Here is a 17,503-nt window from a genome sequence, read left to right on the forward strand (position 1 = left end):
CACACACACACACACACACACACACACACACACACAGGATGCAGACTAGCCTCATGGGTTGTAGACTTCGGGCCTACTCAAGCAGACTCAAAAGCTAAGCTCACTCTAGTAGACCTAGGTAACAGGTCCTTGCCTCCCCAGCCCCACCACACATACATGTAAGTTCCACATGTGCATCAGGTAGCCTTAATTAACTTAGTCCATCCCAGAAGATATAAACACCAGACTCATCTTCCAGTCTGGATCCTGGTATTATGAGTACTGCCACACTATCTTTAGATATATGAGCTATCCAAAAGCATGAGGATGTGGACACTGGCCTGGTGTTTGGTTCCCAGGAAACTGGAAACTGTGCCAGAACATAGATATGTGGGCTCTAGCTTGGAGATTAGGTCCATAAGGATTGATTGGACAGAGCACCAGGGCTATAAAAGGCTATTCTCAAATCTGGCTACAAAAGGTACATTCCTGGGAGTTGGTCCCTCGAGGAAAGCAGACACTTGGATGCTCAGGCTAATGGTTCATCCCAAAGCAAATGCAGCTAGCACAGACCTAAAGATACAGATATCCCTAACAGACACAGTCTCCAGGACCTGTCTCTAAGATCAAGTTGTAAATCACCTCAAAGACTCAATCATTATGTCAATGCAATGGATCTACCTTCATATTTAAACTTGTGTTTATAGGAACCAGGCACACTGAGCAATCTCAGGCCTGTCAAATGACACAAGCAACATGCTACGAATCACACCAATTATCCTGCCCAGAATCTCTAAGTGAACTGACTGATGAAAGGCCTTTCTAAACAAAGCTAATTCACAATGACCACAGTAATTCCCTTCTTCCTCAAATATGCAGACACTGATGCAAGGCCACAAAGATCAAACACAAGCATGGAAATAATACATCACCCTAATACTAATAGCCAATTGAAAGATCTGTATGACAAGAACTTCAAGTCTCTGAAGAAAGAAATCAAAGAAGATCTCAGAAGATGGAAAGATCTCCCATGCTCATGGATTGGCAGGATCAACATTGTAAAAATGGCCATCTTGCCAAAAGCAATCTACAGATTCACTGCAATCCCCATCAAAATTCCAACTCAATTCTTCAACGAATTAGAAAGAGCAATCTGCAAATTCATTTGGAATAACCAAAATCCAAGGCTAGCAAATACTATTCTCAACAATAAAAGAACTTCTGGGGGAATCACTATCCCTGATCTCAAGATGTACTACAGAGCAATAGTGATAAAAGCTGCATGGTATGGACCCCCAGGTGGGGCAGTCTCTGGATGGTCCATCCTTTCGTCTTAGCTCTAAACTTTGTCTCTGCAACTCCTTCCATGGATATTTTATTCCCTATTCTAGGGAGGAATGAAGTATCCACAAGTTGGTCTTCCTTCTTGATTTTCTTGTGTTTTAGAAGTTGTATCTTAGGTATTCTAGGTTTCTGGGCTAATAACCCAGACACTATTGCATACGCCAGCAAGATTTTGCTGAAAGGACCCTGATATAGCTATCTCCTCTGAGGCTTTGCCAGTGCCTGGCAAATACAGAAGTGGATGTTCACAGTCATCTATTGGATGGAACACAGGGCCCCCAATGGAGGAGTTAGAGAAAGTACCCAAGAGCTGAAGGGCTCTGCAACCCTATAGGTGGGACAACAATATGAACTAATCAGCACCCCCCAGAACTCGTGTCTCTTGCTGTATATGTAGCAGAAGATGGCCTAGTTGGCCATCATTGAGAAGAGAGGACTCTTGGTCTAGCAAACTTTATATGCCCCAGTACAGGGGAAAGCCAGGGCCAAGAAGTGGGAGTGAGTGGGTAGGGGAGCAGGGTGGGTGGGGGGAGAGGGTATAGGGGACTTTTGGGATAGCATTTGAAATATAAATGAAGAAAATATCCAATAAAAACAAAAAGAAAAAAACCGCATGGTATTGGTACAGAGATAGATAGGTAGATCAATGGAACAGAACTGAAGACCCAGAAATAAACCCGCACACCTATGGACACTTAGCCTTTGACAAAGAAGCCAAAACCATACAGTGGGAAAAATAAAGCATTTTTAATAAATGGTGCTAGTTTAGCTGGTGGTCTGCATGTAGAAGAATGCAAATTGATCCATACTTATCTTGTACAAAGCTCAAGTCCAAGTGGATAAACCTAGTAAAAGTCTTTAAAGAAACTAAGGATTTATACACTTGGCTGCAAGGCACAAACCTGTAGTCCTAGCATTCAGAACCTGAGGTGTGAGCATCATGCGTGCATAGGAGTTTGAAACTAGCCTGGGTAACAAAGAAATATTGCTTAAAAAGAAGGAAATAAATGTGGATTTGCAAACTGCCAGACTAATAATACAAAAAAATATTTTTTTTCAAAGAAGCTTCCTAAACATCAAGTACAAAGAGAAGCAGGGCTGGTGAGATGGCATAGCAGATAAAGGCCTTGCTGCTAAGCTTGATGACCTGAATTTGATCTCTGGAGCCCATATGAGGAAGGTGAGAACTGACCCCCACGAGTTTTTCTCTGATTTTCACACATACACTGTGGCCTATTCTCTCCCATCTTTCCCTCCACTCTCCTTCTCTATCTCAATAAACAGATAATGTTTTTTAAAAAGAAGATAAAGGGGACTGGAGAAATGGCTCAGTGGTTAACGGCATTAGAAGCTCTTTCAGGGGACCCAGGCTTAATTCCCTGCTCTCACACAGCAGCTCACCCACCTGTAACTCCAATAGTCAGGGATCTGATGTCCTTTTCTGGCCCTTGCAAGCAACAGGCATGCATGCAGGTAAAACAACCATAGGCATAAAATAAAAATTTAAAAATCATAATAAAAAAGAAAATAGAAACAGTAACAACAAAACTAAAACAGAGCTGATCATATTGATGCATGCCTATACCCACAGCACACAGATGCAGAGGCAGGAAGATCACAACACATTCCACGTCAGCCTGGCCTACACAAAGTTCCAGATCAGCCAGGGTTATATAGTCACATGTCTCACACCCAAAATACAGAAACAGAAATACAAAAAGAAATTCTAAGGCTGGGCATGGTGGTACACGCCTTTAATCCCAGCACTTGGGAGGCAGAGGCAGGTGGATTTCTGAGTTTGAGGCCAGCCTGGTGTACAGAGTGAGTTCCAGGACAGCCAGGACTACGCAGAGAAACCCTGTCTCGAAAAAAAAAATTAACAAGAAATTCTAGTATTGAAAAGTACAATAAAGAGCATCAGTGGTAGGTCTGACTGACTAGAAAAAAAAACTGAACTGAAAGACAATCTAAGAATATGTTGCCATTCTTAATAGGTAAATAGTATTCCATTGTGAAAATGAACCACATTTTCTGTATCAATTCATGGGACATCTGGGTTGTTTCCAGCTTCTGGCTATCACAAACAGGCAAATAGATGTAACTAGAAAATATCATACTGAGTGAGGTAACTCAGACCCAAAAGGACATGCATGGTATGTAATCACCAATAAGTGGATATTAGCTTTAAAAAAAAAAAGTACAGAATATCCAAGATACAGTCCACAGAACTCAAAAAGGTGAAAAAGCTGAAGTACCCAAGTGAGAATGCTTCAGTTCCACTTGGGAGGGAGAAGAAAACAATCAAAAGTGGCGAGAAAGGGAGGGACTTGAGAGGGAAAGTGGAGTGGGGAGAGGGGAACCTAGTCTGGTATTGGGTAGGGGAAAAGGGCTGAAGCCCTGAGGGCCAGCAGAAAAAAATGGAAACAGGCAACCTTGGAGGTTGGGAAACCCTCCAGAATGCACCTGGGAGGTGAAAGACTCTTAGGACTCAAAGGGAAGGACATTAGATGAAATGCCTGACAGTAGGGAGAGGAAACTTATAGAGCCCACTTCCAGCAGGAAGACAGGACACCAAGTGAGGGATGAGGTTGCCATCCCACAGTCACATCTCTGACCCATAATTGTTCCTAACTGAAAGAACTGCAGGGAGAAAATGGAGAGGAGCCTGAGGAAAAGAATGTCCAGGGACAGGCCCAAAGTAGGATCCCGATCAAGGGGAGGTCCCAAGGTCTAACACTATTACTGAGGCTATGGAGCACTCACAAAAAGGAGTCTATCATGACTGGCCTTCGAAAGACCCAACATGCAGCTGAAAGAGTCAGACACAGATATTTGCACCCAAGCAATGGACAGAAGCAGCTGACCCCTGTTGTTCAATTAGGGAAGGCTAAAAGAAGCTGAGGAGGAGGGCAACCCTGTAGGAGGACCAGCAGTCTTAATTAATCTGGACGCCCAAGTTCTTCCAAACACTGGACCACTAACCAAACAGCATACACCAGCTGATATGAGGCCCCCAACACACATACAGTAGAGGACTGCCAGGTCTGTGTTCATTCAGAGATGATGCACCTAACCCTCAAGAGACTGGAGGTTCCAGGGAGTTTAGAGGTCAGGTGGGGTAGGAGTGGGGGCATCCACGTGGAGATGGGGGAGGGGAGATAGGGAGGAGGTGTGGGATGTGCAGCATTCAGAGCATGGATTGGGGGGGGGTCGAATAAAATCTGGAGTGTAAAAATAAAGAAAGAGAAAAAAGAACATGTTGCCAAAGAAAAGTTGAGAAAAAAAATGATTAAGGAATGAACAAATGTGAAATTTATGGAACAACATCAAGAGATAAAAGAAATTGAGATACAAGGAGATAGAAAATTTATTTAAAGATAAAAATAGTAAAAAACAGTAAATCTCAAAAAAAGATGTAGGTATCCATTTAGACTCTAAATTTTAGTGGAAGGTAACAAATGTCTAAGCAGATTTAATGCAAGCACGATTCACCTGAGACATTATCAAATAATAAAAAGCTGAGAGATTGAGGGAAGATGCTGAAAGTAGCAGACGTAGAGAAGCAGCACATGTACAGGTGTGCCAATGGTCTACAGCTCTAATGTTTCTTGGCAGAATCAGCACCCCGGCCAGAAATTGAGGCAGCAAATCCAAAGTACAGGTGGAAAAAAACTTCTACATAGGAAGTCTTGACAAGGAAATGAAGGGAAAATGAAAATTCCCAGACAAGCAAACACTAAAGGAGTTCATCAACGTCAGTGATGCCTTGCTAGAAATGGAAATGGGAATTCTTTGAGCTGAAGGAAAAGTATGTCACTTAGCAGGAGTAAAAATGTAAATTTAGAAAGTACCCAGTTAAATTCAGAATAGTCTTAATAGGTGTGTAATTCATATCTTTAGAATGAAGGTTAAAGATTAAATGATTAAACTGATACCCATAATAATTTTAAAGAATACTTAATATAAAATGTAAGTTGTATCAAAAATATAAGCTATAAAGAAGCAGGTGGACTAAAAAGATTGAGTTATTTTGCTATAATCAAAGTAAAGTAATTGTCAGCTTAAAACAGCACATTATATAATGTATTAAATAAGCTTTGTGGTAACCACAGACAAACTATAATTATTACATAACATATACAGTAATGAAAGCAGATAAGTATAGAATACCACCTGATTACATAGAACAGGTGGAAACAGGTAGACAACAGGTAGAAAGGAACAAAAGTTCTATAAAAACAAAATAATGAATGGAATGGCAATAATAAATCCTTGTATATCAATAATTGCCTTGAAGAAAAATAGCTTAATTCTGTCATCGAAAGACACAGAGTATATAATGGTTTAAAACTAAGAAAAGATCGTACCTATAAAAGATTCATTTTTAGGACAGCCTTTTAGGGACACAAGGTTTGAATGTGATGAGGTAGAAAATGACATTCCACACAAATGAATGGCAAAATAGAGCAAGATCAGCTGTATTCAACCTAAGGTCTAATTGTTGATGCACAAGGTCCAAAACAAAAACACAAGCAACATGAAAAACCAAGGCATGTGGTCTCCAAAACTACCACCCCACAGAAAAGAATGACTATAAATATGTTCAAAGAAGTAAAAAAATGATGCTAATAAGCTCTAGAATGAATTCCAAGGGAATGCAAATGGATGAATGATATATGAGTCAACAAAAATATAAAAATGGAATAGAGAGATGGAAATACTGGAAAAATTATGCAGGAAATGAACAATTAAGTCAAATTAAAAAGTCACTGTGAAGCTTGCCAAGAGAAAGGATCACGAAGGCTTAAAGGTGAGGACAAAAGTACATTTTAAAACCATGAAAGGATCTCTGGGACACCGTAGAAAATAGATCGACAAATTTTGATCATAAAAAAAGAAAAATTCCATGACAAATGCATAGAAAGTATTTTGAATACAATTACAAATTGAGGGAGTGTTCCATCCAAGTATCATCCAAGTACCAGTGACATATGGAACACCGAACACACAGATCTATAAACTCACATTACATTAAAAAAAACTAAATATGTTGGAAACTATAAAAGAGAAAACAAAAACAAAACAAACAAAACTAAATATGTTGGAAACTCTAAAAGGGAAAACAAAACAAATCCAACCAAACAAATAAACAAAAACCTAGATCACATATAAAGCAAGCTCTCAGAATAACAGCTGCTTTCTCCTCAGAAACCTTAAAATCCAGAAAAGTATGGCTTTCAAGTTCTGAAATGTCACAGTTGCCAATCCAGACAATAGACCTAGGGGGGAAATATGTTATAATTCATGGAGAAAGAAAAACTTTCTGTGATAAAAGGAGAGAAAGAAATTTATGGCCAATAAGTCATCTTGTCAGAGGATACCAGAAGAAATTGTTTGAGATAAACAGAAAACACACACACACACACACACACACACACACACACACACACGGTTCCAGGGGAAACAAATTAAGAATCCTAATATAGTAGTTAAGAAGATGAGGATTAGGAAAACAACAAACACTACAAAATCAATAAAAACAGACACTTTCAATAATCAATATGAATACTAAACATCTCATTTACCCAATCAAAAGACAATGACTAATGAGTTGGATTTTTTATCACTTTTATATGACAGTCCAGTCATTACTCTCCCTCCCAGTCCCTCCCAACAATTCCTCCACCCCATCTCCAAGAGGATGTCCCACATCCCTCCCCCCACCCCTGACCCACCACCACCCACCAGGCCTCCCCATTCCCTGGGGCCTCAAAAAATCCTGCTTGTAAGAAACACACCTTGCCATAAAAACAGACACTACCTTAGCCTTAGAGAGAGAGAGAGAGAACACAGATCTAATGAACTTTGATGCAAAAATCCTTAATAAAATCCTTGCAAACTGAGTTAAAGAATACACCAGAAGACCATTCATTATGATCAGAGATGGTTCAACATATATAAACCAATAAACATAATATTTTGTATAAAGAGACTCAAACACAGAAATAACATGATAATTTCAATAGATGCAGAAAAGGCCTTTGGCAAAATTCAACATTCTTTCACAAGAAATGATTTGAAGAGACTAGGAATAGAGGAAACATACTCCAACATAGTTAGGACTATAAATGACAAACCTACAATCAACATCATACTAAATGGAAAAAAAAATAAAAGCATTTTCACTAAGATCAGGAACAAGGTAAGAGTGTTCACTGTCTACATGCCTAATAAATATGGTACTGAAAGCTTAGCTGGAGCAGCAAAGGAACAGGAAAAATAGAAGAGATACAATAGGGAAGGAAGAAAAGTATCTTTATTTGTAGATTATATAATTCTATACATAAAAGAACCTAAAGAGTCCACCAGGAAACATTTAGAACAGACAAATACTTTCAAAAAAGTACAGGATAAAAACTTTTACATCCAGAGCCAGGTGTGGTGGTGCATGCCTTTAATCCCAGCACTCGGGAGGCAGAGGCAGGAGGATTTCTGAGTTCAAGGCCAGCCTGGTCTACAAAGTGAGTTCCAGGACAGCCAGGGATACACAGAAAAACCCTATCTCGAAAAACCAAAAAACCAAAAAACCAAAAAAAAAAAAAACCAACAAAAAAAACCATCTAAAAATCAGCAGTCTTCCTATTTATAATGACAAATATACTGAGAAAGGTATTAAGGAGAGCCACTCTTGTACCAGTAGCCATAGCTTGCCCAGCAAGTTAGTGTTGTGGCATATGGGGTCTAGTGCTGGGTAAGACCACTGATGTACCTTCTTCCGACACCATGAATAACATGTTTTCTGGCATTATGAATGTTAGTCAACAAGGAGGAAGTTTTTCTGCCAGTCTAAGATTGACTTCTCTATGTCCTGAAGCTAGCATGTGTTGTGTTTTCAGCAATAGAATCTTACCATGAAGTTATTGTGGGCAAACAATGGTAATGTCAACAGCCTATGGTTCTTTGGAAATGTCCAGGCCTCCTTGACCAATAACTCATAAGAAGCTAAACCATGCCTTGTACTGTGATTTTCACTTAATCACCCATGTCTTCAGGGAACAACAGTGTTGTCAAACCATGCATAACAATTCTGCCTAAACTCCTTTTCAGTTGTATTTTGAAATTAGTTTACTACTTAGTTGATTTCCATAAAGCTTTTACATAGATTCTGAGATTTTAGTTTAACCTATCACTACCTCTTCTGTCCCGTATTTGCCCATCCCCACCCCCACTTAATCCTTTAACCTCAGTATTCCCTACTTCATCTATTTCATTTCACATGTATCCTATTATCCTTCCACCTTTTAAAGCTGGATTATGAGATAGTAGGCTTCCATATGACTTTTCATACCCCTTCTGTTGAGCTATCCCTCCTCTTCACTTCCTAATTCCTTCCATACTCCCATACCCATCCTTGCTTAAGCTTTTCTGACCCTAGTATTCCACTTCATTGCTTTTGTTTGACCCATACTATATTATTACCTTCCCCCTTCAGGAACATTCTCTGCAAGAAGGTGGTTACTGCAGAAGACCTACAAAACATCAAGCTAGTCAAAACCACACCATACCTAGGTGATCTCCAGGCACACTCCTCACTTAGGAAGTACCAGCACTGTTTAGTTGCTAGGGGAGAAAGAATTCTCTTTTGAAGATGTATGTTTCCTGTGAACTAGTGAGTGGCCTCACACCCATGCACATATGGGCAGCACTAAATGGACTTAGTGGATTATAAAAACAAAAAGAAATGAAGTTGGGAGGGGTTGGGTTGGGGAGAATATCACAGTTTCAACCATCAAATTGACACAAACACAGAGACAAACTAGAAAGAAGGAAATTCAACTGAAGAATTGTATAGATCAGGTTGGCCTTGTAGACATGTCTGCGTAGCATTTTCTTATTGTAACTGACATAGGAGGCTCCAGACCACTGTTAACAGGGCCATCCTGAGGTAATTAGGGCTGGCCTATGTAAGAAGGGTAGCTGAGCAAGTCAGAACAAAGAAGCCATTAAGTAGTGTTTCATTTTCTTAGGTCCATTTTACTGAATTGAGTTTCTCCTGCCTTAGTTTCTGTTGATAATGCACTAATAACATGAAATAAACCATTTTTTGTCCTCGAGTTGCTTTGGATCATGTTTTTTATCACCAATTCAGAAAACCAAACTAAATGAAATAAGGGGCACAGGGAAGTTGATTATCTTTCATTCCATATAGGTATAAATTTTCAAAAAATAAAGAATTTTTTAAATTCTCACAGTATTTTTCACAGAAATAGAAAACGGCACTCTTAAAATTTCCATAGAACAGAAACTCTGAACTAGACAAAGAAATACCAAGTATAAAAGAATAATGGGGAAGATATCACCATACTTGATTTCAAGTTACACTATAGAGCTGTAATAGCAAAAACAGTGTGATCATTAATGCTAACTGAGGTGGTTACATCACTCATTTGGAAAGAGATGCTGGCTTGTATAGAGTGATGAAATTGAACTGCACCCTAGCATTCATGCATTCATTGTTCTCATCTCCTCATGTGAATGTAATGTTACCAACTGATTCCATGTTCTGCTGCATTGATGTCTCCACCATGATAGACTATATCTTGAACTGTGAACTTAAGTTACTTTTGACAGGATATTTATCACAGAAACAGGAAAAAAAACTATGACAGATGGGATGGAACAAGCATAAAAACAGACAGGAAAATCAATAAAATGTTATTGAATAGAGGAGCCATGTATAAGCCCTCACAGAGTCATCTGATTTTTGACAAAGGTGTCAAAATTAAACCTTGGGGAAGAGAGTGGGAGGAGAGGGGAACCTGATCTAGTATTGGGTGAGGGAAAAGGACTGAAGCCCTGAGGGGCAGCAGAATGAATGGAAACCTGAAGCAACCTCAGGAAATAGGAGGTTGGGGGACACCCCCAGAATGCACCAGAGACCTGGGAGGTGAGAGACTCCCAGGACTCAAAGGGAGGGACCTTTGATGAATGCCCAACAGTAGGGAGAGGGAACTTATAGAGCCCACCTACAACAGGAAGAAAGGGCATCAAATGAGGGATGGGGTTGCCATCCCACAGCCACATCTGTGACCCATAATAGTTCCTGTCTGAAAGAACTGCAGGGAGAGAAATGGAGAGGAACCTGAGGAAAAGAAGGTCCAGCAACAGGTCCAAAGTGGGATCCAGATCAAGGGGAGGTCCAAAGGCCTGACACTATTACTGAGGCTATCATGGCTGCCCTCCGAAGACCCAACAAACACCCGAAAGAGTCAGATGGAGATATTTGCACCCAACTAATAGAAGCAGCTGACTCCTGTTATTGAATTAGGGAAGGCTGATAGAAGCTGAGTAGAAGGGTGATCCTGTAGGAGGACCAGCAGTCTCAATTAATCTGGGCTCCTGAGATCTCTCAGACACTGGACCACCAACCAGGCAGCATACACCAGCTGATATGAGGCCCCCAACACACATGTACAGTAGAGGACTTCTGGGTCTGTGTTCATTCAGAGATGATGCACCTAACACTCAAGTGACTGGAGACCCCAGGGAGTTTAGAGGTCAGGTGGATAGGGGAGGATGGAGGTGAGGACATCCACATGGAGAGAGTGGGCAGGGAGGAGGTATGGGATGTGGAAGAGTTGGAGGGTGGACGGGGAGGGGGGGGAGAGGGGATTGGGGGAGGTTCAATCATAACTAATGATGAATGAAAAAGCATAGAGAACTATATGATCATTAATAAGCTAATAAAAACAAAATAAATGAAAATGAATTTGAATGAATGGACTATACATGAGTGGTAAAGGTGCTTTCAGAGGTCATGGGTTATTAGATGAAAAGTTCAGACTAGGTAGGACTGTTGTGTTTTGGTCAGAGGAGCCCTGGAGGCCCCCAAAACAATACAGGCAATTACCACTGCTGTTAGTTGTCCACAGCAGTTAAAACTGGATAGATAAAATCCTATAGTTGAAAATACCATCAACCCTAGTCTCAGGATACAGAGAAATCCAGCTACAACTAGACTGGAAGCTGCCTTCTCCTTCCTGGCTAACCATCATTGTGCCATGAGGTGCTATATGGAGGCTACCCCTGGAGAATTGTCATCAACAGGCTTACTCAGCTGGAAGCAACACTGCTCACTAGCCAGGCAAGATGCTAACCTACTGATAGGGAAAAAAATCTTCACTAACCCCACAGCAGATAGAGAGCTAATATATATAAAGAACTCAAGAAGTTAATCACCAAAAAACCAAACAACTCAATCAAAAAATGGGGTATAGCACTAAACCAAGAATTCACAACTGAGGAATCTCAAATGTCTGAGAAGCACCTTAAAAATGGTTCAACATCCTTAAACATCAGGGAAATGCAAATCAAAACAACTCTGAGATTCCACCTCACACCAGTCAAAATGGCTAAGATCAAAACCTCAGGTGACATCACGTGTTGGTGAGGATGTGAAGAAAGATGAACACTCCTTCTTTGCTGGTGGGATTGCAAACTGGTACAACCACTATAGTTAATTCTTTTTTTTTTTTTTTTTTTTTTTTGGTTTTTCGAGACAGGGTTTCTCTGTGTAGCCCTGGCTGTCCTGGAACTCACTTTGTAGCCCAGGCTGGCCTCGAACTCAGAAATCCACCTGCCTCTGCCTCCCAAGTGCTGGGATTAAAGGCGTGTGCCACCACCGCCCGGCTAGTTAATTCTTAACTGCTGTGAATTTTTATAATAATTGCCAACAACATCAGAGATTGTTGGCTCAAATGATGGTTTCCCGAATTCTTGTCCAATATTTGCCCATTTAAGATCATTTAGATAGGTGGTTGCTTTTTTTTTTAATACTTTCACATACTCTCTAGCTTTGTTGTGCATTACTGTATAATTATTATGTAAGAGTTATATCTATTCAGTCTATTATCTTGAAAACTATTTACTTATTGTGGGCTTTTTATTCTCTGAGGATTTTTTATTGTTAACATTAATGCATAAAGAACATTTATACCTCTGAAAGCATCACCCTCCATGATTGCGATCTTGAATATATAATATCGAGTGAAAACGTGTGTAGGATCCTTTTGCTCAACTTCTGCTATGGCCTCTTTAGCCTGAAAAGAAAACAAAAACTTTAAGGTTGATTTTGTAAAAGTCCTCACCATATTTTACTAATATTATTGTTAGACACAATTGTTGAGGGGTACTTACAATGATAAGAAAGGAACCTAAAAAAAATATTTTAAAAATCTATTGCCTTACAAGGTTAGAGAAATAGGTTTGCTTCTAGAAGAGTGAATAAACCATGTTAAAAGAGCTTTCCTTCTGAAAACAACCATAAATGTTGGATAATATACTTCAAATATTTTTAAACTAAGACAAAATAATAGGACACTTGGGAAAGTAGCAAAAGGTCATGAAATCACATCTAAGAAAAAGTTGAGACCCAGAAAGGTAGAGAATTAAAACGCCTTTGATGGTAGGTGTTTGTGAATATGGACAAATATTTACTGAAAATTTGACAGGCCTTGGCAAATCAGGAATTAGACATCAAATTCCACAAGATCATATGTTTAGACTAAGTCAGCAGTATACTTAATCCTACATATAACTACTCCAGAAGACCACAGACAGAGTGACTTTGACCCTGGATAAAAGGGAGTATACCACATAGGGAGAAACTGTCCCATGAGGTGTAATAAAGTCAAACCTATTTGTTTGTAAGGCCTAAATTACAGTATCTGGTGTAGAGAGGGTTTAAAAGACCTAAAGTTATGAATAATTACTCCCAAACATATGCAAGAAAAAGGGAAATCCTTTCTGGGAGAAGGAACATTCGTTTTTTGTTTCAAAATATTTCATAAATACATTTTTAAGAAAGATGAGCTGCCAACATCTGGTGTGTCTGAAGACAGCTACACTGTACTTGTATACATTAAATAAAAACATAAATAAATCTTTAAAAAAATCTACTGTGGCCCATGCTGCAACAGAGGGCTGTGTTGATGTCCACGGTCTATATTGCCACTGGAGACCATGTGGATATCTGCAGTTCTTGCTGTTGACAAAATTCACATGGAAATTCTTGATCCATGCTCTTGCTGACTGTAAAGGGCAAGGAAGCTACTTTTGCAGTGATACTGATGACTTCAGACTTAAGAGTTGGAAAAAAAAATACATGAAAGGCCTCCATGACAAACACTACCCCCAGCACATACTGCCCCCTGTACACCCAACATAACAGCCTAGACAGGAAAGCATTGAAGAGAACTCTTAAAAAGTGTGAAAAGGATGCTGAAATGTAACGCTCTACAATTGAGGGCTTCTAGTAGGAGTGCAGATGAGGAAGGAGTCAGGTTTTTTGTTTTGTTTTTTGTTTTTGTTTTTGTTTTTTGAGGAAACTGGCTACTGTGAGTTTGACCATGCTTCAGACAGTATATGAACAACACAAATTGGACTTGCGGTGTTTTTTTCTTTCTTCTTCTATTGTGGGAGAGGTCACAAGAGTAGGGGGCAGACCTGGGAGGACTGGAAATTTAATGTGACTGGGGTACATGATGGGAAATTCTCAAGTAATCAATAAAAATATTATGCTGGGAAAAATTCACATCCTGTTGCCCACAAGAAACTTAGATTTAAATGATTTAAATTGAAATGACAGAAAAAGTATTTTACTCAAATGGGATCAAGAAGAAAGCAGGCATTGGCATCCTAATATCTAACGAAATAAACATCAAACTAAATCTAATCAGAAGAAAGAATGAAGGGCACTTCATTCTAATCAAGGGATTAATCTGGGGAAATCACAATACTGAACACATGTGCACCAAAGTTTGGTGCACTCAATTTCACAAAAAGCATACTATTTGAATTAAAAACACAGATGAACACAAAACCAATAATTGTAGGTAATTTCAACACCCTATTTTATCCAATAGATAGGTCATCTGGTCAAAAACCAGAGAAACCTCAGAATTAAAGAATATCCTATATCAAATGGCCCTAACAAATATCTACAGAATAGTCCATCCAAATGACACAGAAGCACATGGAAACTTCTCCAAAGTAAAGCACATTCTGAGGCACAAAGCAAACATTAACAAACAAGGAAAACCTAAAATAATTCCATGTACCTTATCTGACTATTATGCAATAAAACTAAAAACTAACAGCAAACCAACTCCAGTAAGGATGTGAATTCATGGGGATTAAAGAAGTCATTATGAGATGGTGAATAGGTCAAAGAAAAAATCAAGAAAGAAACGAAAACATTCTGGGAATTAAATGAAAATGCACTCTGACTAAACCTCTTGCGTACATAAGAGTCAGATTTAAGAGGGAAGTTTATAGCCCTGAGTGTCTACACAAAAAGATCAGAAAAAGAACAAATTGAATGACTTCATGATGCAACTCAGGAATTTGTTCTTTTTGAACAAACCAATCCCAAACTCCACAGATAGCAAGAAATAATAAAAAATCAATGCAGAACTTAATGAAATAGAAATAAAGAAAATAATACAAAGAATGAATACCTGTAAGAGCTCGCTTCTTGGACCAACTAACAACAATAACAACAAAAAAGAGATGACCCAAATTAACAGAATTAGAAATGAACAAAGAAACATTACAACAGATACAAAAGAAATGAAGACTATTATAAGGGAATGCTTTAGGAACCTGTATTCCATTAAGTTGGAAATCTAATAGAGATTAATTTTTTGACTCATCCAAACTACCAAAGTTAAACCAAGAAGAGAACAACCCAAACATAACCATAACAAAGGCAATTGAGACTATATTCAAAAGCTTCCTTTCTCTAAAATACGAACAAACCATCAAAAACCCTTCAGGTCTGGATAGAGGCCTAGCAGAATTCTACCAGACTTTAAAAGAAAATCTATAACCAGTATTTTTCAAACTCTTCAAAAAATATAGCAACAGAGAGATCACTGGATCCAGAAATTGTTCTATGAAGCCAATATTACTCTCATAACCAAATCAGGTAAAGATGTAACAAAAACAAATCTACAAACCAATACCTGTGATGGACAAAGGTACAAAAAGATCCTCAATAAAGCACTAGCAAACCAATACATCAAGAACATCATTCACCATGATCAAGTTGGATTCCTCCTGGAAATGCAAGGCTGATACAACATAATGTAAGTCAATTCATAAAATAAATCATAACATATACTTAAAGACAAAATCATAGGAGGATGTCAATAGAAGCAGACAAATCTTTAGCAAAATCCAACATGGTTTCATGATAAAAGTCTTAGAGAAAATAGGAGTGGAAGGAACACACCTTAACATGATAAAGCCTATTATGATAAAACCCAAAGACAACTGTATTAGTCAGAACTTTCTAGAAAAACAGCACTTATAGGATGAATATATATAGTCTTTGTCAGATGAATAGTTGGAAAACAATCTTCCCATTCCGTAGGCTATCTATACACTTAACTAACTGTTTCCTTTTGTATAAGTTTTAAAATTTTACTATGCCTCATTTGTCAATTGTTGACTGATTTCCAGAGTGGCTAGAGGCCTATTCAGAAAGAGAGAGAAAAAAAAAAACTAAATTTGTACGTAAACGAAAAAGACCACAGATATCCAAAACAATCATGAGCAAAAATTAATAATGCTGGACATAATGACAAACGCAATATAGTACTTGCACAAAAACAGGCAGACCAATGGAATAATAAAACAGAAGACCTAAACATGAGCACTTAAAATTACAGCCAACTGATACTGACAAAGAGGTTAAAAAAAAAAAAAGCCCATGGGAAAAAGACAGAAACATCAACAAATGGAATGGGACTGGGGAAGCTGGATGTACATATTCAGAAGAATGAGATTAAGGCCAATAATTAGCACTCACAAAACTGAAAAACTTCTGTACAGTTAAGGAAACAATCATTTAAGCAAAGAAAGAATCTAGAGAATGGGAGTGAACTTTTGCCTGTTGGACTTCCTACCTGGACCACATCCTCTAAGCCACTCTAATTAAGTCCATTAGTATGTACATATGTACGTATTTATATTCGTATATATATGTACATGTATATATACTGGTGGGGAGTTACTAATTAAACTATATAATTATAGGCAAGCAAGATACTTCTTTACAAAATTTGTCAATTAATAACATATTTGAAGTCAACAATATTGTATTGTGCACAAAAAATTAGTTGAGAATGAATTTCATTTAAAGTTTAATAAAGTAAAAAAATAGTGTTATTTGGATTTAGGTCTTGCTTGAGGATTTTAAACTACTGAGTAAATTACATTAATAATTACGTTTGGAACTACTCATATTTTTGGTTCCTTAATTCAGTGTAGTAAATTCTATTTTTTTTCTAGGAATGTATTCATGCACAAGGGTGTCCAAATATCAATACTCTCTTGGTCTTTTTCTTTCTTTCATTTTTATTCCTTGTTTGTCTTACTAGATGTCTGCCCATTTTATTAGTTTTTTTCAAAGAACATGGTTTTAGCTTCCTGGGTCCTGTCTACTATCTGTTTGCTTAATATATGGGAAATGTCTGCAGATAAATAGTTTTATTTTAAAATGCTCTTTGGATTTATCTTGCCCTTGTTTTAGTAATTTCTAGTGACAGAATATTTGCATTTGCATTTACAGTTCTTCAAATATATTTGTGAAATATTGAATCCATCTACCACTAAATGCTACCTAAGCTCTAGCCCACAATATTTTAAGAAAAATGTTATTTGTATACAGTGTATATAAATAAAGACACACATTGTCAGTATACAACCAGTTATCACACAATGATTAAAACTATATAACCATATCAGTATCAAGAGATTTACAGTACCAACTCCCTGAATGTGTCTTGCCCAGGCATACATTTTGATATATAGTGTGATGGATAATTAATATGAAACTATAAGAACAATTTTATTCTATAGTGATATAAAACATATAATTCACTACTTGAACCTAAGAGTTGAGCTGGGGATTGATTAGAAATATTTTATCTAATGAGTTTTCTAGATATTCCAAATCCAGATTGTGATAGTGGGTACATGTGGATATATATTTCTCAGATTTACTTAATTATATAACAAAGTGGGCATATTTTAATATTTAAATTATAGTTCAATAGTTTTTTTAAAGAACTTAGCAATGATTTGAGATCTCTTTAGTTCTCAATTTTGAAAATCT

General features: G+C 38.0%; 1 protein-coding gene across 2 annotated transcripts in view; it reads right to left on the bottom strand.

The window, feature by feature from the left end:
• Tex11 (testis expressed 11) overlaps window positions 1–17,503 on the bottom strand; it is a 202,376-nt gene that overhangs the window by 74,750 nt on the left and 110,123 nt on the right. For both annotated transcript variants that reach the window (XM_021153053.1, XM_021153052.1), the window contains exon 17: window positions 12,320–12,422. In XM_021153053.1, the coding sequence (XP_021008712.1) occupies window positions 12,320–12,422 (103 nt within the window). The remainder of the gene's footprint in view (window positions 1–12,319; window positions 12,423–17,503) is intronic.

This window comes from Mus caroli, chromosome X (genome assembly GCF_900094665.2).
Source record: "Mus caroli chromosome X, CAROLI_EIJ_v1.1, whole genome shotgun sequence".
In the NCBI taxonomy this organism is placed as follows: domain Eukaryota; kingdom Metazoa; phylum Chordata; class Mammalia; order Rodentia; family Muridae; genus Mus; species Mus caroli.